General features: G+C 46.5%; 2 protein-coding genes across 5 annotated transcripts; one reads left to right on the top strand and one right to left on the bottom strand.

Moving 5' to 3' along the window:
- Positions 1-5,761, top strand: dhdh.2 (dihydrodiol dehydrogenase, tandem duplicate 2). 3 transcript variants are annotated; one of them, XM_076989389.1, is made up of 8 exons: positions 4-191; positions 846-957; positions 1,215-1,378; positions 2,410-2,662; positions 3,553-3,677; positions 3,962-4,112; positions 4,439-4,577; positions 4,722-5,761. In XM_076989389.1, the coding sequence occupies exons 1-7, from the start codon at positions 15-17 to the stop codon at positions 4,546-4,548; spliced, it is 1,092 nt and encodes a 363-aa protein (XP_076845504.1). In that variant the 5' UTR covers positions 4-14; the 3' UTR covers positions 4,549-4,577; positions 4,722-5,761. The 3 variants fall into 3 exon arrangements, with proteins under 3 accessions (XP_076845514.1, XP_076845504.1, XP_076845494.1); XM_076989399.1 differs by having other exon boundaries at positions 1-289; positions 4,439-5,761; XM_076989379.1 differs by having other exon boundaries at positions 4,439-5,761.
- pkma (pyruvate kinase M1/2a) lies at positions 4,970-13,402 on the bottom strand. Of its 2 annotated transcripts, none has more exons than XM_076989366.1 (10): positions 13,219-13,402; positions 12,890-12,981; positions 11,359-11,490; positions 10,614-10,800; positions 10,143-10,413; positions 9,873-10,023; positions 9,590-9,742; positions 8,061-8,227; positions 6,183-6,364; positions 4,970-6,070 (listed from the first exon to the last, which is right to left on the bottom strand). In XM_076989366.1, the coding sequence occupies exons 1-10, from the start codon at positions 13,373-13,375 to the stop codon at positions 5,964-5,966; spliced, it is 1,599 nt and encodes a 532-aa protein (XP_076845481.1). In that variant the 5' UTR covers positions 13,376-13,402; the 3' UTR covers positions 4,970-5,963. The 2 variants fall into 2 exon arrangements, with proteins under 2 accessions (XP_076845481.1, XP_076845476.1); XM_076989361.1 differs by lacking the exon at positions 8,061-8,227 and adding an exon at positions 7,502-7,668.
- Positions 13,403-20,944: the final 7,542 nt, after the last annotated feature.

Here is a 20,944-nt window from a genome sequence, read left to right as displayed (position 1 = left end):
GGCGCCTAACTAATATGTGTCTGTCGCCCTCTTTTGGTTTTCCTTTCATTGGTAATACACCACAGAAATCTCAACGTGATCTCCATTTCCAAGTCGCCATCATGGTAATCAGGTGGGGCGTTTGCAGTGCTGGGAAAATTAGCCACGATTTTACGGTTGCATTGAAGACCCTCCCGCCAGACCACCACCAGGTATTTCAGGTGTCCTGCTCCTGTTTCAGGACACTTACGCCTCTTCCTGAACTTCAGAGCCCGTTAAATAGTTTGTCATGTTGCTGCAAATGAAACCGGTAAGGTAAAACCTAGGCAGCTTGTTGACAGTTGTGGCAATGTTGTGCGAGTGTGTGTACACAAACCCCATCAGTATTGCTAAAGGGACCCTGTTAACTAACTTATCGTCATGCTGTATGTGAATATCGTTTTATTGATATTCAGTCAATATTGCTAGCTTAGCTAAGTAAATGTCACTTCTGAAGCTAGGTTTTGACTCGAGCAATATAAACTAAATGTAACGTCCATGTCAACTAAGTTACGAACGCAGCTAGAGCGAACCGGTACGTGGCAGCACAGTGTAAACGTGACTAAATGAGGTGTTATAAATCCTCGTTTTGTAGAGCACAGCACTAAATACGCGTTACCAGAAATGTGCTCATATTTGTGTCAAAGCTTTTGTCGAGAGAGAGAGAGGTCACGAGGACTCTTCTGAAAGTGCAGCGCCCTCTTTTGTGAACTCCTGTAAAAACCCAACTTATAAAACGTCCAAAATGTTCCATGTTTTATTATAATCTGGTTGCACCAGTAATGTATGACATTCAGGTGGCGTTACTGTACCAAATGCAATTTTAGGTGGTTGCTGTTGCGGCACGCAACCTGAAGCGTGCAGAAGATTTTGCCCAAAAGCACAGCATCCCCCGTGCATACGGCAGCTATGAGGAACTGGCCAAAGACCCAGAGATCGGTATGTACATAAACCTATTAATATTAGTCTGTATGAAACTCATAGAACACCTGCTGGAAAATTACTATAGCTGTTTTACTGTTTAACATTTTCTGTCGAGGCACCTATCTGTCGAGGTAGTCAGGAAGGTTGGAGCAGATAGATGCGGGTCATCAAGGCTTTTATGGACTGGTTAGGTGTGTTAGAGCTGGTAGCAGTGTGCTGGAGTGAGATCATTATCCTGTAAACTGTTCTAGTCTTCATCTCACCTTTTGTAGACGTGGTGTATGTGGGCACCATCCATCCCCAGCACCTTCCGGTGGGTGTCCTTTTCATGAACGCCAAGAAGAACGTCCTGTGTGAGAAGCCGCTGGCTATGAACCTGAGGGAGGTGCAGGAGCTGGTGGCCGCGGCAAAGGCGAATGACGTCTTCTTGATGGAGGTAAGCAGGTCTATTTCACAGGTACACCAACTAGTAGGAGAGTGAGATGGTTAAAGCTGTAACATGAACCTGGGTACATCAATGCTAGTATTTTGAATATCAGATTTACTAATCAGTGGGCAAAGAATTACACACTGGAATTCTCACAGCTGTTGTCAGACCCTACAGTGGGTCTGGGTTCCTCATGGTGCAGGACAACGCCATACCTTTTGTGAGTTCCTGTTACGTATCAGTGATACCAGCACTACCAAATAGTGGTAGTCACTACCAACACTACTGAGTTTCTGTGATGAAATACATAAAAATGAGATCAACCTGTGATTTAAGTTTTTTATACACTGATTGTCAGTGAGATTTTGAATCCAGCACTCCAGCATTTTGTTGCCCATTGACCCACGGACGTAGTTTTGGGGGGGGACGGGGGGGGACATGTCCCCCCCACTTTTTCAAAAGCCGGTTTTGGTCCCCCCCAGTTTTTACAGTTAAAACCAAATATTTAAGTAGCGACGAAGTCATGTCCCCCCCACTTTTTAACGGTTAAAAAAACAATATCCAAATAGCGACAAATCTAGCACTAGGATCATGCAGCTCCGATCATGCAGGATCAACCACCCCCCCCCCGCTCAACAATTTTTGTTCGCAGCGCTCAACAATTTTCATTCAACCCCCCCCCCCCATCCCTCCCCCCCCCCCGCTCAACAGTTCGCCACCCCAGGTTGTGTCCCCCCCACTTATGAAATCAAAACTACGTCCATGCATTGACCATTGCCATGTTATTTAGTTCTCAACAATTTAAATCAGTAAAAAAGTTTCATTCATTGAGGGTCTGGTGTGCAATTTAAGTGTGCTTTTTAATCTTAATTGTTTTGAGCAATGTATATAAGCATTTAACTACATCCATACTGTATATAAGCCTATATTGTGCTTTTCAGCAGATTATTAAAGCATTTATCAACATGCCTTTGCCTTAGTTGTTGCCACAGGGGGGTAACTGCACCATACACTTTGCCCTCCTCTCCCGCCCCCTCTAGGCCATGTGGACGCGCTTCTTTCCCATTTCCCTGGAGATCTCCCGACTGCTGGCGGCCGATGCCGTCGGCGAGGTGAAGATGGCGCGTGCAGATTTCGGCATTCCCCTCCTCGACACGGCCCGCTCTGTGGAGAAGGAGCTCGGTGGCGGCGCCCTGCTGGACATCGGCGTGTACTGCCTGCAGTTCGTCCTCATGGTCTACGACGGGGAGAAGCCCGAGTGTGTTCAGGCCAGCGGAGTCTGTCTAGACACGGGTAGGCGGGTGCGAGCAGGGCCACACTGGGCCATGTTACGATCGATCGTCTCGATTGAACGGTTAAACTGTGGAACCATAAAGAATTGATTTATTGATTTTTTTTTACTCTTTCCTAGTTGCTACAGGGGATGTTGCATTGTGTATAATGCAAGGGTGATTGTTACATGTACGTTGTAGATAAAGTGGTGAAGTGGCCTACAGTAAGACAGGCACATGTTCACAACCCTTCTTTTTGTATTACATGAACCAAAACAATGTTTTATCACCTGAAATGAAGTAGACTAGTATAGTGTTTTGTGCTGGCTATAAAACATTGCACAGAATATTTTCACTTGCACAAGCTGTCAAAAGGGACAGCATTTTGCAAACAGTATAACATCCTGGAAAAGTCCTGATCAGCCCCTTTCAAGGCTTTCAATATCCCACACATGCAGATCGGAGGCCCAGCTGATCTCGCGCCCAGCTGATGCCCCCATTGCTGCAGTATTCGACCAGCTCCTGCATGCGTTCCCTGAGCACCTCCTGGCTCTCCTCTGAAGCCCAGGCCCAGGGTGCTCCTGTGTCTGTCTGGATCAAGGAGAACAGGCCTCTGTGCTGAACACCCTTCACCCTTCCTCCATTTGCCAGAATCCAAACTCGCATGTAGCGCTGCCCAATGGTGCTGCTGGCTCAGACGTGCGTTGTCTTTGGCTACTTGTTTGGGTCTTTTTAGGCAATACGTATTAAAGTCCCCACACCAAGATCTGCTTGTTGCTTTTCTTCCTCCCTCCATTTTCTCTAGAAAAATGTCACGTGGCAGCCAAAGCTGTTTTGTAGCCCAGTGCAGTCATCCCACAATTTTTAAATCTGTAAATCCTGTTTTTAAATGGTAATCGATGTGCATTGCAGGAGTAGATGAGAGCATGGTGATCACTCTGAAGTTCTCACGGGGCAGACTGGCTGTATGCACATGCTCAGAGTCCGTGGAGCTTCCAAACAATGCCATCATCAATGGAACCAAGGGAACCATCAGCGTGAGTGGCCTGAACGTCTGTGGTCAGCCCAATCGTGTGCTCTGCTCACGTTCACATATTCATATACTCTGCATGCTTCTACATCTGTAACATGAACACTTTTATCAGCACCTTCGTTAAGACACGCTTTACACAGTCCTGTGCGGCAGGTGCTGATACAGACACAGCAGTGACCTGTTTAGATGAACATGCGTGCAGACCACGACCGGAACCGTGCTGTGGTTCAGCTTTGGTGTTTGGTGGAGTGGTAATGCCTTCACAGCCAGAGGTTGTTTTTCGAACAGGTCCCTGCTCACATGTGGTGTCCCACGTCCCTGATCGTGAACGGGAAAGAGACGCAGTACCCTGTACCCGAGCCGTACCTCCCCCTCAACTTCATCAACAGCACTGGCATGAGATACGAGGCAGAGGAAGTGAGGCAGTGTCTTCTCCAAGGTGGGGGACGCAGAAAACCATCTACACAAGTCTAACGAAGCAATGTGCTTTCAGATGGTCTGTAAGGTTTTTAGATTCACATAATTGTGCGACTGATCCAGAATCAGTTATAATGCACACAGCTGGTTTCTGCTCCACCCCGTCTCCTACAATTCATTCAGGGAAACAAACCCCAGCCATTTTTATTGGCATGTCAGAGTATAACCACTAGGTGGTAGTATTTTGAATGTTTAAAATGTTTTTGATATTACAAAAAGTGGAAACGGTGTGGATAGACACGGACCAGCCCGACATCTTGGTGTTATTGCATTTGTCTCTTTCTCCAGGCCTGAAGGAGAGCTCACGCATGTCTCACGCTGACTCAGCCCTGCTGGCCGAGATTATGGATGAGGCCAGGAGACAGGTCGGGGTGGTCTACACTCAAGACCACCAGTGACCCATTTTCCTCTGGTCTATTAAACACAAGTACTGGATCTGTGTTTTGTGTTCTAAATGATTGTGACTGCTTTAGTGTGTAATGTCGATATATAAAAAAAAGAGGTTTAAATCAGAATGGTATATCTAATCAAATAAGTTGCATTATGTAAATGTCTGTGTGGTTTGTTACAGTTGTCTTTGTCAAGCAACAAAACAGCAACATATGCTGCAGGTGCTAAAGATGTGGACCGGAGCGCTAACCAAATATACTCAATACAAATGGAGGTGACCATGTGCAATATCAAGAAATCAGCTGATTGAATTTAGCCACAGCTGGCAAACAAATCCACTGTATGTTGCAGTAGGTCCAGCATAACTGAGGTCTATGAACATTAAATATGTGACTGCTGAAAAGTACCCAATGCAAAAGGCAGGACAGGTGTGGTTTTTAACCTTTATTTGACTGATCCAGTCTTCAACAACGCAACACAACTAGGTTTATACACGTTATAAGTCATTACCCTAGTGCCACAACAGGAGAAGCAGGTGGATAACAGGCCACACACACGAGCGTGCGGACACACACAGGAGGCAGCACACACAGACAGAGGGAGGAAGTGCACAGGACCCTGATTAACTAGCCAGCTTTTAGATAAATCTCATCTTTTAATAAACTCTGACATTTTGTTATTGCCCTCAAATATTTAACACAAAAGGCCCCCCCCATTAAATTTCTGTAGAATATAATTAAAGGGCATCCAATAATATTTCTATTAGGTTAGGAAAAATATATATATATGTGGCATTGGTTGCCCAAACGTAAACTCAAGTAAACAGGATGTAACATCGTCTACAGTAGATCCAGGAATGCAAACCAGCACAGTGCAGAAAGACCACAACGCAAGCACAGACGTGGGGGGAGAAACAAAAGCTACAGATACAACGGGTCCCTCTGTCAAGGTGAAGGAAAGTGGAGACGCAAGCGCTGTGCGAGGAGCCATTTTGTTTCGGGGAGCCACTGCTTGTTCTGTGGCCAGCAGCGGTGTCCTAGGAGAGGATGAGGGGACAGTGGCGGCCGCTGCCCGGTGCAGCTGGGCCCCCGGTTAACCGTGACGGACGTGCAGAAACGCTGCCCTGACCACCAGCCTCAGCCTGGCATAAGTGTGTAGGAATGGTTAGGAGTGGAACGAGTGATGCGCGGCTGTGGCCGAACAGGAATGAAGGACTGTTGTGTGTTGGCACGTGTGCCAAAAATAGAAGAATGCAACTAAGTGAAGCACTAAGCTGACGGACGAGCTCCTGCCAAAACTGGCCCTTCAGAAGGGGAAGCCTGGGAGACCTCATCGACACCGGCCTGCTCGTAGGGAGGGAGGAGAGGAGGGAAGGATGGATAGATGGAGGGGAGGAGAAGTAGAAGGGCTGTCCCCATCACGTCTAGGGCACTGGAACCACGCGCATGGTGTTGGTGTAACCGGAGCCTGGACGCCAGCCTGTAAGCACAATGACGACGTCGCCGGCCTTGAAGAATCCTCGCGCCTTGCCTACAAAAGCAGGCAGTAGAGTGAACACCAGCTCAGGCTCTCCTAGAACATTTAGGGTTCGGAGAGTCACAACTAGGGTGCGTGATCAGGGACTCTTCCGCTGCCTGCTTACCAACATCCATGGCGAAGTTGACCCGGAGGTCCACGTCCTCTGCCCAGACGTCGTGAGCGGGTTCGTTGTAGTACACTGGGAAGATGCCGCGGTACAGGTGGGCCTGGCGGGCGGTCTGCCCATTACGGGTCACGGCGATGATGGGCGCGCGAGGGCGGTAACGGGAGATCAGGTGAGCAGATCTGGACACACAATCCCAGGTTATAACAGCCGGAGAACTCGTATTATTATGATGGTAGAACTGTCCAACAATTCTCCAGATGTTCTGAGTCATGACGTTCGCTGCACTAGGACTGTAGCTTTGTTCATGTCAACACACACATGCACAAAACACACGCCCACCTTTAACAGCAGGAAATCCCCTTACCCCACAAAATGAATAAACTAAATGACATGCAAAAGCTAAACAAATGTGTATAGATACCTCTAATATTACTTTTTTGCAGAAGGGCATGCTACTTAGAAATCACTTGCTCTATATACACACACACACCTCAACATCAAATGCACCTGATGGTGAACCTGAAAATGGCTATCGTTATCCCTACATACGACTCAATGAACCAGCTGACATTCCATGCAGAAAATCCTCCCAGTCCAGCGTACTCTGCACTTAACCAGCCATTTCTTGCACTCACTCGGGGAGAGGAGAGGGACAGATGTGGAATGGAGCACGCACGCTGCTGCCTGTAGCACAGTCCTGCCTTACAGCCACCATCAGCTCGGCCGGGTGTACAGGCCTACCATCACCAATGCCCACACAAGCCATTCTGCTGTGCTACAGAAAAGCCCCAATGGGAACTGTAGTGCTGTGAAACAGGAAGCTGTAGCCAACGCTAAAATGCCCCTCAGTTAAAGTTACTCATTACTAGCTTACTCGTATAACTTCATTTTCTTGCCAAGTCATAATAGCCACCCATATATGTGAATACTGCATAGCCAAGTTACTGGATTTCAGTCTTCTGTCAAGTCAGTCTATAAATGGCGTACTTAAAGATGGCGTCTTTTAGAGAACTCCATGTCCACTTGAGTTCAAATTAGGCCATATATGTAGGAGCTGAAATAAGACCTACGGGGTTGACGAGACTCGATCACTAGTTGAGATTTGCTCGGAATGACCCAACATGTATTTAAGGAGGAGATCTACTGAGGTCTGCGCTGGTTTTTGGTGTCTTTACAGACCATAAAAGGACTTTATTCCTTTAATTCTTTTATGCCCCTTATATGCCAGCTCAATTGCAGGGTCATACCACAGAACACGCGCCTCACCCGTGCCCACCCCCCCGCCCCTCGGTGTGGTTTGGCCCGTCTGCTCTTACCTGCCCGACTTGGTGAGAATGATTATAGCGCTGGCGCAGCATTTGAAGGCAGACTCGACCGCGCCGATGGCCACAGCCTCCGAGGGGTCGCGGCTCAGCCTGGAGGCACGCCTCAGCCCCTCGAACAGCTGCCGGTGGAACATGGCCGCCTCCGCCTCCCTGGCGATCTGGTCACGCAGCGCGGGGGGAGGGGGGGGGGCGCCACGCGGCAGGGAGGGTGATGGGGAAGGGAGGGGTTACGCTCAGTCACGCCAGTATCATACACATCACATGCGAGTGAGAGAGACAGACGGCAAATGAACGTGCCGGTTTTGATGGATTCTCCCCCCACCCCCTTTTCCAGAAGAGGAGATTAGTCACAAAAACGTACCCAGAAGAACGAATGTACACCGTCGCCCAAAACCAAAGTGGGTCATGAGTCGCCACGCATGCAGGCTTGAACATTTGCGGTGTCTCTCTCTCTCACTCACACTTCCTGTCTGTCCCTACTCTCCACTCCCTGATCGCTGCTATCCGAGGAGTCCCCGCCCCCGGATCGGATCCTGGAGGCCCTGCCTACCTGCCAGAGCCCGTGAGCACTATGAAAGCCGAGGCCAGGATTTTAAAGGAGGCTTCCACGGCCCCGATGGCGATGGCCTCGGCCGGGTCGGTGGAAGGAGGCGTGCATCTGCGCAGGTCCTCGAACCCCTGCCGGTGGAACATGGCCGCCTCCGCCTCCCGAGCAATCTGATCCCACCGTGAAGCAAGCGGAGCGGACCGGCCAGAGGAGGAGGAGGAGGAGGAGGAGGAGGAGTGAGGAAGGGTGTGTGAGAAATGAGCGAGTAAGGACAGAGGAGGAAAGAGATGAGAGAAGGAACATGGAGTGCGAGTAAGCAGGCAGAGAGTGAACACAGCAGGGAAGAGATCATTAAGATCATTAGAGAGAACATTGCAAAGACACAAATGAAAGGAAGGGATTAAGTGTTAGATCACAGATCAGAACAGATGGGGAGGAAAAAAGAAAAGAAAATAAATCTCAGATTCACTGTGCTGAACCATTCAAATTACACCCCTACCCCAAGACATTCATATGATTACTTAAAAATAAAAGTCAAATTAAAACAATTAACCACCACCATAAGCAGACTGAAGTGTACCGAATTAACGAAGTGTGTGCTCAGATTAAGGGTTACTGTGGCTGAATGGAGAATCGTGCCTTACAGAAAAGCCCCAGTCACCCACCAAAGTCCAGGCCCGTTCTGGGTACTGCGTCCACCAGATGCCGGCGAGCAGCAAAACCACAAGTGCACAGCGCAACGGGACGTTGACCGTGCAGGGCTAGGAAGCCCTGAGGCTGTGTGGAGGTAGACGCTCCGGAAAATCAGGCTTACGGGAATAGTTTAGTTCAACTGCTGCTAAGATGGTATCCACCTTGGTTCAGCTGCACTTAATTGAAACTATTCGTATTAAATCAAGTTCAACCGAGTTCAGAAATGAAGACAAATGCAGAAGCCAAAAGCACAAGTATTTGGGGGTGTGTGTTATGAAGGGAGGGGGGGGGGGGGGGGGGGGGGGGGGTGAGAGACGAAGTGACATGGCAGCCATTGTTTTAGTAACATTACTACCCAAATAGTATATAATTGGGCTGGAGATGAGGAGGAAGTGAATTTGTGATCCTGATAATTTTGCCAAAAGCGGTCAACAAGGGGCATGCAGACGGCCGAGCGGCGCCCCCCCCAGGACTGGCCCCTCCCCGGCCTGGGCACAGTGAGGAGAGGGAGAGGCGCTACGAGACAGAAGGGGGGGGACATGCCTGAACCCGCTAAAAGGGAAGGCATGAGATGGAGGAAGAGGGTGAAAGTACAGCCATTCTGCGACTCATAACCCCATGGAACTGGCTGCTAAAATGGTCCTTGGACCAACATGCAGTTTGGACGCTGACCCTAATGTACTGCAGAATGTTACGAATGAGAAACAAAACAATGGCGCAATGGAACTTCAGTTCTGACTGATAAATGGCTAGAGTTGTTTACTAGGTGCCTACGGCCTACGCAAAATGTTTTTTTAGAAAGAAAGAAAAAGGACTTCTTCAGTAGGGGGCGCTCTCACCTTGTGCTGTGTGCGCACTGCCTCCAGGGGGTAGTCTCCCTTTGCAGTCTCTCCGCTCAGCATGATGCAGTCAGCACCATCCAGGACGGCGTTGGCTACGTCACTGCCCTCTGCACGCGTGGGCCGGGGCTTCTTGATCATACTCTCCAACATCTAGAAAGACGGGACAGTGGAGGGTCCTGAAGATGAGCTCTGCTGTGCTACACCTCTCGAGCACCAGAGGACAACCTCCAGACAACAGACGGGACGAGACATCAGGAGGGTAAATGTTTGAAGGCCTGACCTGGGTCGCGCAGGTGATTGGCTTGCCAGCTCTGTTGCAGCGCCCGATCATCATCTTCTGGGCCAGGAAGACCTTCTCTGTGGGGATCTCAATACCCAGGTCACCACGAGCAACCATGATACCGTCACTGGCGTCCATGATCTCATCAAACCTTTGAGCAAAACACATTTGTAGAAAGAACAGCCCCAATGAACAAGATGACCAATGAGACTTGGAGGATGGATGAGACATGCGGAGGCCTGAAGGCCAGGTGCGGCGGGTTCTTCTCACCTGCGCACGCCCTCGTGGTTCTCCAGCTTGCTGATGATCTTGATGTTCTTGCCCCTCTCCCCGAGCACCTTCCTGACCGCGTGCACGTCGTCCGCCTTACGGATGAACGAGGCGAAGACCATGTCCACGCCCTGCTCCACGCCAAACTGCAGGTCCTGGATGTCCTTCTCGGACACGGCGGGCAGGTCCACGGCCGCACCAGGCAGGTTCACGCCCTTCTTGCTGCCCAGGGTGCCCCCGTTCTCGATCTCGCAGAGCAGACAGTCGGCACCTGAGAGGAAGGAGACCACGGGAGATTCAGGTATGCAGTACCCTCAACCTTCCAGATGTGTCAAGTTAGAAAAACCCATAACTCCTTTAAAACCAACCAAATCCGTTAGTCAAGTCTAAACCAAAAGGCACAGTACAGTCATGCAGGCACAGTACAGTTAGGTACAGTCATGCTCATGCAACTGGAAAGGCCGTGCTCACCAATCTCCTGGACTTGGAGGGAGATGAGGCCGTCGTCGATGTAGACTTTGCTGCCCACCTCTACCACCTTGGTTATGTTCTTGTAGTCCAGCCACAGGACGTTCTCGTCACAGTTCTCCATGTAGCTGTCGTCCAGGGTCAGCTTGATCATGTTGCCCTTCTTCAGCTCCACCTCGGCTGTGCCGCTCTGTCATGATACAGGTGCACATCAAGTTCAGCGCCAACATGGTCCTCACATGTTGGCATTTTTAATAATTTTTTTTAATCTATTGTGTTCTAAAACCAGTACATCCATAAATAATGCTTACACTAGACTACACTAGTACAATATTTGTCAATAATCCATTGAGGACATTGTGAAATGTTCAGATACAGAAGTATGTGCAAAAATGGAGTGGAGGGCCTACAGATTTACATGTCTTGGGCTATTGGGCACCAACAGCTAATAGCTGAGGTGATTAGACAGAATTTCCTAGAAAGTTACTATTACTTCCTGCAGGATCCACAATGACGTTAATGCTATTAGCTCATTAGATGAATGCTAGACAAAACCTCTTACCAACACTTGGAAAAACTTCAGTAAAATTCAAGTTACAGTCAATGAGGCAGAAATGGTGTAGGCGTGTGCACGTGCTTTACGTCCACCCGTACTGGTGGTGTAACAGACATGCTCCGCAGTGCGTAGGTGCACATGTTCATGTATCGCTACACCTCATGCCATCATGAAGAGGTTTAACGTCCGTACCCCTTTGATGAGTCCAGTCCTGATCTCCGGGCCCTTGGTGTCCAGAGCAATGCCTATTGGCCGGTACTGAATGCTGCCTGGCTCAAAACTCTCACATGCCTCACGGATGTTCTTTATGGTCTGACCATGGTACTGTAGATTTAAAGAAATAAAAAAGGAACCGATTTGAAAGCAGAAACAAAGGTTTATAAGCATGGTATTCACCCTTCCATGCTATAATTAACTTCATTTCAATAAAATAAACATAAACTATACATTGTGTTAACAAAAAGCCACAGTACTGAACCGCTGCCAAATAACACAACTGAGTTTTCTGTTTAAAATGTTAACCGCACAAAAGATCTCCTTAAAGGAATGTGGACAGTCAACAGTGTGTGGGCAAAGGGTCATGGTGTCAGTGTTACTGATAATATACTCTCAAGTAGGTCAGCGCATGCCAACACCCACCAGAGCTCAACTGGTCCAAACCATGAACACGAGTAAAGAGAATAGGTTAGTCGATACCAGAAAAATTAGGTCAGGCAGTTCTAAAGTCTAAGGACACACGTTTACAATCCAGACAGAAGTTATAACTCCGCATGAATCACTTGAGCACACATGATCCTGATGAGTTTCCTCTCCCCCTCGGTGAGGTCACCAACATCACTCAACAGGTAGATCTGAATTAGGTCTATTAATGACGAGCAGGGCAATCTACCACATGACCATGGCAAACCAAGCAAATCACGATGACCTCACTGACAAACCTGTTCAAAGTTAAGGACAGCATCTATAAATCAGAAATACCAACAAAAGATTACAATCGTTCAAAAGCCTTGGTTCAGGTTTGACATTTATTCCAGTAGCGGCAATTTTGTTCTCAAAGCACTTCCTGCGGTAGGACAGATTCCAGGTCTGACCTTGGTTTCAGGGAGGGGTATAAAAAAAAAAAAAAAAGTGACATTTCAGTACACATGAAGCGAAAGATGATCTAGGATCCCTTAGTGGAAGAGCGGTGATGAAATCTACACAATAAAGGGATTGTTAGAAACCTGTATACTGAAAGAAAAGCTCATCAGGTAGAGGGCAAGAAATGAAACTGAGCATTCAAGCTAGTGAGGTGAAGTTTGTTCACTGCCCTTTCGTACCCCTGCTCTTTGTTTTCATGACATTTCTCAAGAGGCAAGAGTGTACATGCTGGGGAAAAACAGACCAACCTGCTGCAGGCCATGGCTGAAAACCAAGGCGTGACTGCCTCACTGCTTACATAACCGTCGACTTTGTCTGTACTAGTAGTTAAAGCCTTAGCCAGCAGTGTCTTAAAGTATTTATAGTGGAGGCATCCAAAATGTATTCCCTTCCTCACTCTCCTTCACCATTTAGCCTACAACCTTTGAGCCTAAATGGTGTAATATGCACAGGTCTCTCTATGCGGCCGAGCAAAGCTGGCAAGTCATCATTCGAGAGAAATCTAAATCAAGAGTGTTCTGATGAGACAAAGACCAGTTTGTGGGCATCTGTGAGGGTATACTGTGTGAGGTGATGCCCAAACCTCATGGGTGCCATGTGAGAAGTTCAAGCGGGCGATGTTCATGCCAGACTTGATCATCTCCTTCAGCATGTCCACCGAGCGGGAGGCCGGCCCTGCAATAATAAAAATACATGGCATTCATCGCCCACATACAGAGAACACACTTATGTGCACAACGCTATCCAGACAGACAAACGCTTGGCTTGCATTCACTGGCCTCTTAATGTTCGATTATCTGCAAAAGCCCATTTTAGAATGAGACAGACAGTACAAAACACCTCAAAAGTTACACAGCAGTCAGTGAAGACCCTGTGAATCAGGCGTTTGGTGTTTGGTGTGGGTGTACGGACCGATGGTGCAGATGATCCCAGTGTTACGGGCAGTGGTGGGCTCCGAGTCGATGTCCAGCAAGCACATGTGCTCCAGGAAGGTGTCGGCCATGGCGGCATTGAGCTGCTGGGTCTGGATGAAGGCAGTACCCATGTCCTGAACCTTGCAGAGGGGCATGGTGAGAGCTGAACTGGCAAGAAATGTTCTGAAAGAGAGAAGTGTGTAAAGAACGCGTTAGATACAAGGCCTTCCATGTCTCTACTCCAGATCGCCTAAAACAACAAAAGTCCATTTACAATGACCTGGGTAGGATGAACAGGTTTGACTGCCACAAGCCCATAAAATGAAATGTAACCCTGGGGACATGATAGTCAAATGTACACTATAACTCCACCTCTATTGTATCACCTTCAGATCAATTCTGTATCAAGTACAGGTGCATGTATTGTAAAATCTTTTAAGTGCAATATAAAAAGACTGCAGTTGAAGTAGATATGAATTTAGCAAGTCACTGTTAGCACAGTGCGCTAGCTCTGCCTCAGGCTTCAGGTGCCAGCCTGCTAATTATTCCACCAAAATCATGGAGACTTCATTTAAAAGGTGTGATGTGGTGCCAGATTGAGAGCAGGCTGTGCTGGTACAGCGTTCATGTCAGCCACAGTGCCAGCTGTGCACAAACATGGCCGCCAACAAGCTTCTTTTTGGTGACACCGTGAAGAGTGAGAGGCTTTTGTGCTTCTCCGTCACCTAATTTACGATGGATCTCTGTTAGGGGAAACTCTCAGCAAGATTAAACTCTATCCAATAATGCACCAATTTCTTCATGGACATATTAGAACAAAGGATGTTATGAAGCAGGTCAAATGTCTGGAATGGGCTTAACTGGTAGTGTGGCACCACTCAAGGTCAAATAATTAATTAAAAAATGTATTCAGTTCATCCTTCAATTCATGAAGAAAAGATTGTTATTTACTACAATCTGAAGACACTAAATCTTCCTCTACTGAAGAGACGTCTCATTCCTGAGGACCCTCTGCTCAGATCTTTGCCTTTACTCTCTCCCTCAAAAGACTGTCCACTACAACTTTTTTGCTAGCAAAGTCAAGGGTTTTTGTTGTGCCCACATGGTAATAACTATATGCCTCTTATTTTTTGGTAAAAAAAATAATAATAAAATGCACAAAAAGATAAAAGAAATTCTTTTGTGAAACATTGAGTTCCCCAGTCAATACTGGCCAATGTAACTGGTGGGCAATATTTAAAAGACATGGAAGTAACAAATTACTGGATTGTTTAAAATAATGACGTAGGAGTGACAGTGTAAAGCTACCATACTAATACATTAGGTGGTATCAAAGGCTAAAGTAAAACATTATGGAACTACAGGAAGAGTAGACAGAACTTTCCAGAAAGTGCTAGAGTCAGTATCTTATCAGACAGCAAGGTGTTAGATGAAGCAGTAATGAGTCACTGCAGCATGGCCCTGCCCATGTGGGGTTAGGAGTGGTGGCGTCCCACTGGAGCTCAACAGGACCGTTTGGCATTTCACCCGTTACAATACCCCATTTCACCACGTCTAGTCCGAATGTGCCTCAACCACTAATGGAAACCAGAGGCTAAAATAAAGAGGCTCCACTTCCCTGCATCAACTCGTACCAACCAAGCAGACTCATGCACAGACCTTATGTGAGCTGGAGCAGACGCATCAGACAGAGGATTAACCATGTTCACACTGCATGTCCCTACACACCTGCTGGCCTATATATGAAGCTCTGGTACATATATACATCTACGTACCATATACATCTACGTGCGATGGCCCGGTACAGCTCCCAGTCTGCGACCCTGGAGCAGAGTCAAGTCACGGTGGCAATAGTGACTTGCTAGGGTGTCTTTAAACAAGGGGAAAGCACCAAAGTGTGCAGCTGGGAAATACCTGGGACCAAAACTGAAGCTTCTCCAAAAAGGCATGTCGTGAATGAGCGGCCTCATGCAGAGAGGATTCCACCATGGTCAGTGGTTAGTAATAGCTGGTAACAGCAACTCATTCATTGCGCTGCGGTCCAGACAGTGATGGAGAGAGGAGGACTGAGTCACTAAGCCTCTGTACGTGAGGAATCTCACATGTGAAAGTGTGTGCGTGAGCGTGTGCACGCAGTCCTCCTTCCCCCCCGCTCCACACACACACCCTTAAGAGACTCCAATTCAATCAGGCATCTTTACTAGTCTGTGACTCATATGCATACAAATCTAAACCACATACTATGTAAAGCACAGAGTCATAGCAGAAGTCTGGAAATTACATTTATGGGGGCAATGAATGAATGAGTTGACATTACACAACTGTTACACTCCTGATGTGAGAGATTAAACTACTCACACAAGATCTAAAACAGATCCCTGTTAAAAGAAAGTGATAAACTAGCTCACTGCCTTCACAAACAGTACCGTCACTGGGCTAGTGTGTGTCCAGGAGTGTGAAAGCCCACCTGACCTAGACAGTGCAACGGAGTGTCACTGATCACGTACACACAAAAAGCAGGTATCAAGGGCCTGATTCACTGCAGTACATGCACCTTATTACAGCTCTGGAGTCATTTGTATTGCTAGACAAAAACAGCTGAATTGAACACTCAGACATGACCGATTTCAGCATGTGCTGGTAATTCTTACTGCATGGAAATTAAGGCTGAGAAAGCCATGACTGGTATAACAGCACATTCTTGTGAATTTAATGAACGAGCATACTTAACACCACCCACCTTCCATCACAATGCTTCATATATAATCCCCTCATACACTTACCCGTCCATGTTTCTGCCTGCCTGATCTACACAAACATACGCAGCCCATACGGACTTCCACCGGAGCCCCAATGTGAGCGAATCCCTTTCCCTGATTCGAGCCCTGGGGCTGGGCTGGGCTGTGAACCTGCCTCCTCCATGCTCTGGGAAGGCCTGGTCCGCTTCTCGTGATGGAGCAGAAGCTACACACGTCACACATGAGCAATCTGCCCTCTGTAAGCAGGCCTCTCCTAACGCTGTGCCCCAGCAGGAGTGAATTGGGACATTACCTGCTTGTGTGTCAACCACTGCAGCCAAGCAAAAGCACCACAAGCTCACATTACATGGACGTTAAAATAGCCACAGGCGTCCGATAGCACACCAGGCTGTACAGGGACGGTAGGTGGTAGGGCAGAGCTCCAGGCGCTCAGGGAGCAGGGCATGCAGGTTGGGCATGGAAACTTTACAGCGGCGAGGATGTGAATGAGGTAAGGAGATACGGGTAACCCGCCACGGAGTCACCGCTGCAGCTCATGCATTAAAAACACAGGCAGTCTGCATCGGTGAACCTGCACAGGACACAAGGGCACAGAGCAGGCCCCATTGTTCTGTTCACTGCTACGTCAGCCCTCATTATTTCCTCCCCTCTTCCTCTCAAATGACCAATACCTACCCACTGGCTCACTATGCTGTGGGGTGGTTTGAGTCATTTGATATGTACGCCATGTAGAAAGTGACTCATTCTTCCTGTTTTAGTGGAGGATTTGTGTAATAGTGCAAGAACAGAAAAGGATGTTGCCAATGGCAGAACTTCACACACTGCATTTGCCCCAAACTGCCACCAGGGGACATGTAGCAAGATCAGGAGTTCCCCTAGAGATGCAAGCAAGACTGTTTGCTTGCAAATGCTCTTCAATAGACCCACACCCACAGCTAGAGGAAACTGCCCCGGTGAAATCTGGACGGAGGGTGAGTGCGTGTGTGGAAATTGCATGGTAGTGCGCATGTGCAACACATGAAGTTCCACTTCCTCTATTACACCAAGAGCCAACTAAGAAAACTACATAATAACACGTCTCTCCCACACACAGACAAAGACACGTGTTTAACTTCAATTAACAATTTAAGCACCTTTCTTGCACAGAAATAGATTCACTCTGATTTACAAAACTGCGGCCTTTATCTATGCCCGAGGGTTTGGATTTCGTCTTGAAATACAAAAAAAAAAAAAAAAAAAAAACCACACTATAAATAAAAGGCAAAAACAAATCATTTTGACCTACATGGCAAGGACATTTAGGGATGGGATAAACTTGACCTTGGTCAAGCGGCTATAAGACGCAATGCAGTGTGATATATACCCAGCAATCGTAAACGTAGAGACGTTCACACAAGCAACTGGCAAAATCATCCATCAAATATCCCGCAACATCATCCATCCATCACCAAGAAAAACACCGCAACAGATGATTTCATTTCCAGTACAGACAGCCAGGTTAGATCTCATGTGAGGAATAAGCTAGAATGAGTAAAGTGTGTGATGCAGGGTCACACACCGGGGTGTGTGTGGCAGACTAACGCAGTCACCTTCACTCTGCGTCACTTTTTCCTGAAGCGAGAAGCACCAGACTAGGTGAAGCGAGCCGAACGGGGAGATAATGTGGAGGTTTAGCCCGCACACACACCTCGACGGACCCAGCTCGGCGGTTCTGGTCGAGGTATCGAGTGTGTTTGGCACGCTAGCTCCACTACTGTACGGGAAACACTAAAGTGAACGGTCGGCTAACTAGTTAGCTGGCTGGTTCACGTTAGCACGTTAGCTTAGGCCTCCGCTTTGAAACGAACAACTGCTCGGCCAGGCTGGTGAGCTCAAGCTCACGGGTGAGAATGAAGAACTTGGTTAATGAACCAGCCGACAGGTACGGACGGGTCGTCCATCTTAAACGTCAGTTACTCTAAGAGTAAGAATTCATGAGGTAAATTTTAAAATGCAACCCTTTCAGTAAAAAAAAACGTAGCAGTAAATCTATCCATCCAAACCAGGTCCAATAACAACATATCTCGGGATAACCACATATAAAAACATCAAATAACGTTAAAATATATATGAAACCCCTCCCCAGAAGCCGGACTTTACCTCCACAGGACCGGTCCGCAGCAAGTGATGCTTCTGCCACAACCGCGTCAAGGTGATCCAGCGATCTACCGGCACTATATGCGAGCACGCTGTATCCGTGCGCAGGTGGCTTAATAGGTCGCCTATGCGGATTGATAAAGTGTTTACTAATGTTTACGATGTACACCGCACTTGAAAATGTCACATGTAATCAGCTGCTGCAAAAACGAAATTAATGCGTCTTAAAACAATCACCAATACCAGATCTGTGTTTTTTTTTTGCGGTGGAAGGTTATGTGACTGATAATGAAGGAAGTAAGGTCTTTTATATAACCAATCAGAGAACGTCTGCATGCGCAGAGCAACTATAGATGCTCCGAAGTAGCATTAAGTAAGCTATTTTATATCAAATCCCTATAGAGTTGTTAAATATGTGCGTTATCAATGTCTTAATCATTAAAATAATCCAAAAAAATGCATCTGCCACTATCGGATGGGCAAACACAACCCACAATATATGTGCTTCCGTGTAATTCCAGATCTGAAACCCACCAACATGCACGTACGCCCAAATGTGTGGCTAGTGCTTCCATTTTATGCTACTGTCATTGCACCTACTTATATTTTCCAGTTGGTGCAACATTCAAATCACTTTACCTTCAAATAGTAAACACTTAACCCGTTACCCAGGCATTCAACATTATTCTGCCATTGATTTCTATGATAGACCTTCATCGCATTGCTTCCTTACATTTCAGGCTTGCTGCAGGTCGAGCGCAGACTATATTTCAACTATTTTATCTCATGACTTGCATAATCCGCGTTGTCTGCCGTGTTAGCCATCACTATCAACTGATTCATGTATCTATTAAATTGGATTTATTTAGAGCTTCTCATCCCTACGTCTCCAAACATAGGAGTTCCAAATATAATCAATTCACAATGCAAAAAGCCTATTCACAACATACAATGTTAATTGTTTTAATCAGACATTGGCACTGCCTAAATTATTTATGCCACAAAGGCGCCCTCTAGTGTTAGACCACAGCAATGCTGTTCCGTAAGAGCAACCATTTTTAAACTCATCCTAAAAGTTGAGTGATTATCCCACTCAGAAACCTTTTTTGGCACTCAAGATCATAAAGTCACGATGTGGCATAAAGGAGAAATGTCTACAAATATCTACAAAGATATCAAATTACAAACCTAAGACTGTATGATACTACAGTTCCCTGTTTAGTTGCCAATTACAGTGATATGCCCATTCTAGTTGGTATTCAAGCTGTAATTGCTGTGGGAGGCTTTGTATGTGATTAAAATCTGCATAGGTGAAAAAAGATGAAAAATGTTTAAGGTTAGAAAGTAAACAAGTGCCTTCATGAGGTCTCGATTATTTTACAAGACATAAATAATATACTGAATTGTTCTTGATAAGAGCCCTATTTTAGACAAGACTACATTGATTGTCCATCAATATAAACACAATTGTTCTTTAATTTGCATATGAAACACACACACTAAGAATCCCATAACATTCTCTTTGTAGTTTTTCAGGAACAGTATTAAAGCATGACATAGTCTACACATACGTAAACTGGGATCAAATAAATTGTTTATATGAACTGTAGTCTTAAACATACATCTTCCACACATCAACAGATTCTAGCATCTACCATGTTAACATTATACATACTAATAGTTCAACTCTGAATCACATGCCTCTTGGAGGACTTCCATTATTTTATTGAGCATGAATCAGCCAGACAATTACAGCTCAGGATTCATAACATTAAGATTCTCAACCTTTCTGCAGTTTAACTTCAACCACCACCAACTTTTAATAAGAAATATCACATATGACCTGCTGCTGAATCAGCCAGTATGATACATCCATTCTCTTTGATATTTGCACCTTTTGGGTGGATTATTCCTACTGAAACACCAGTTTGTTCTGGGTCATAAGCTTCACCATCAGCTGGAAGCGGATCAGGTGTGTGATGACATCATCTGTTTGGGGTGTATTCTGGGATAGACACATATGGTCTTACTCACCTGCCACCTGTGACAATACCACTGTTGCTACTTCTCCCACTGCCCATGCTGCTCTGTGCTCGAATGTTTTGCACCTGTTATATGAGGCCTCTGACTTTCTCTCTACCGTCCCTCACCTCTAAACCTGTAATCCAATCAGCACACAGCGTCTGAGCTACCCCTGCCTGTCACACTGCATTATAATCTACCCGACAACCCCACTGCAAATCTCCCCTGTCTGCCACCGAGGACAACATCAAATTGTCTAGGATGTGGTCTCACTGTAAGGTTGCTTTAAGAGGCCTATGAAAACCTGGATAATTCAGTGGTATCTAAAAGTTGAAGTTATACTGCAGTGCATTACAAACATTACATGTCTGAATCATAGTTGTCCATATACAGGGCACCTATTTAATTTCTATAGTTTAAGAGAATGTTAGAAAAATTGATATTATGACTGCATTATGGGCAAATGAAATGCAGATTCTCTGTGTTGTGCAGACTGGTCTACTTATTCAAATTTGAAAGCCAACATTATATTGATTTTCCCTTAGTCACCATTATCATTATTGTAACATTATGCCAGTATTACACTATAACCAACTCCAATATAGGGTATAGCCGTACTATATACACAGTGTATAGTGATAAGTATGGCTTTTGTATCTCAAGTACTCATCCATAATTCACCAAGGAGACTCTTTTAAGCAGAATATGAGAGAGCACATGCTGGTTGATGTCACAGTTATGAGTCATCTGTGGGTAGACCTATGTTAGCCAGAGCGCCCCCCCCCCCCCCCCCCCCCCCCCCCCCCC

This window comes from Brachyhypopomus gauderio, chromosome 2 (genome assembly GCF_052324685.1).
Source record: "Brachyhypopomus gauderio isolate BG-103 chromosome 2, BGAUD_0.2, whole genome shotgun sequence".
Taxonomy (NCBI): Eukaryota; Metazoa; Chordata; class Actinopteri; order Gymnotiformes; family Hypopomidae; genus Brachyhypopomus; species Brachyhypopomus gauderio.
The sequence above is the reverse complement of the archived record's forward strand: the minus strand, read 5'-3'. Positions and strand labels throughout refer to the sequence as shown.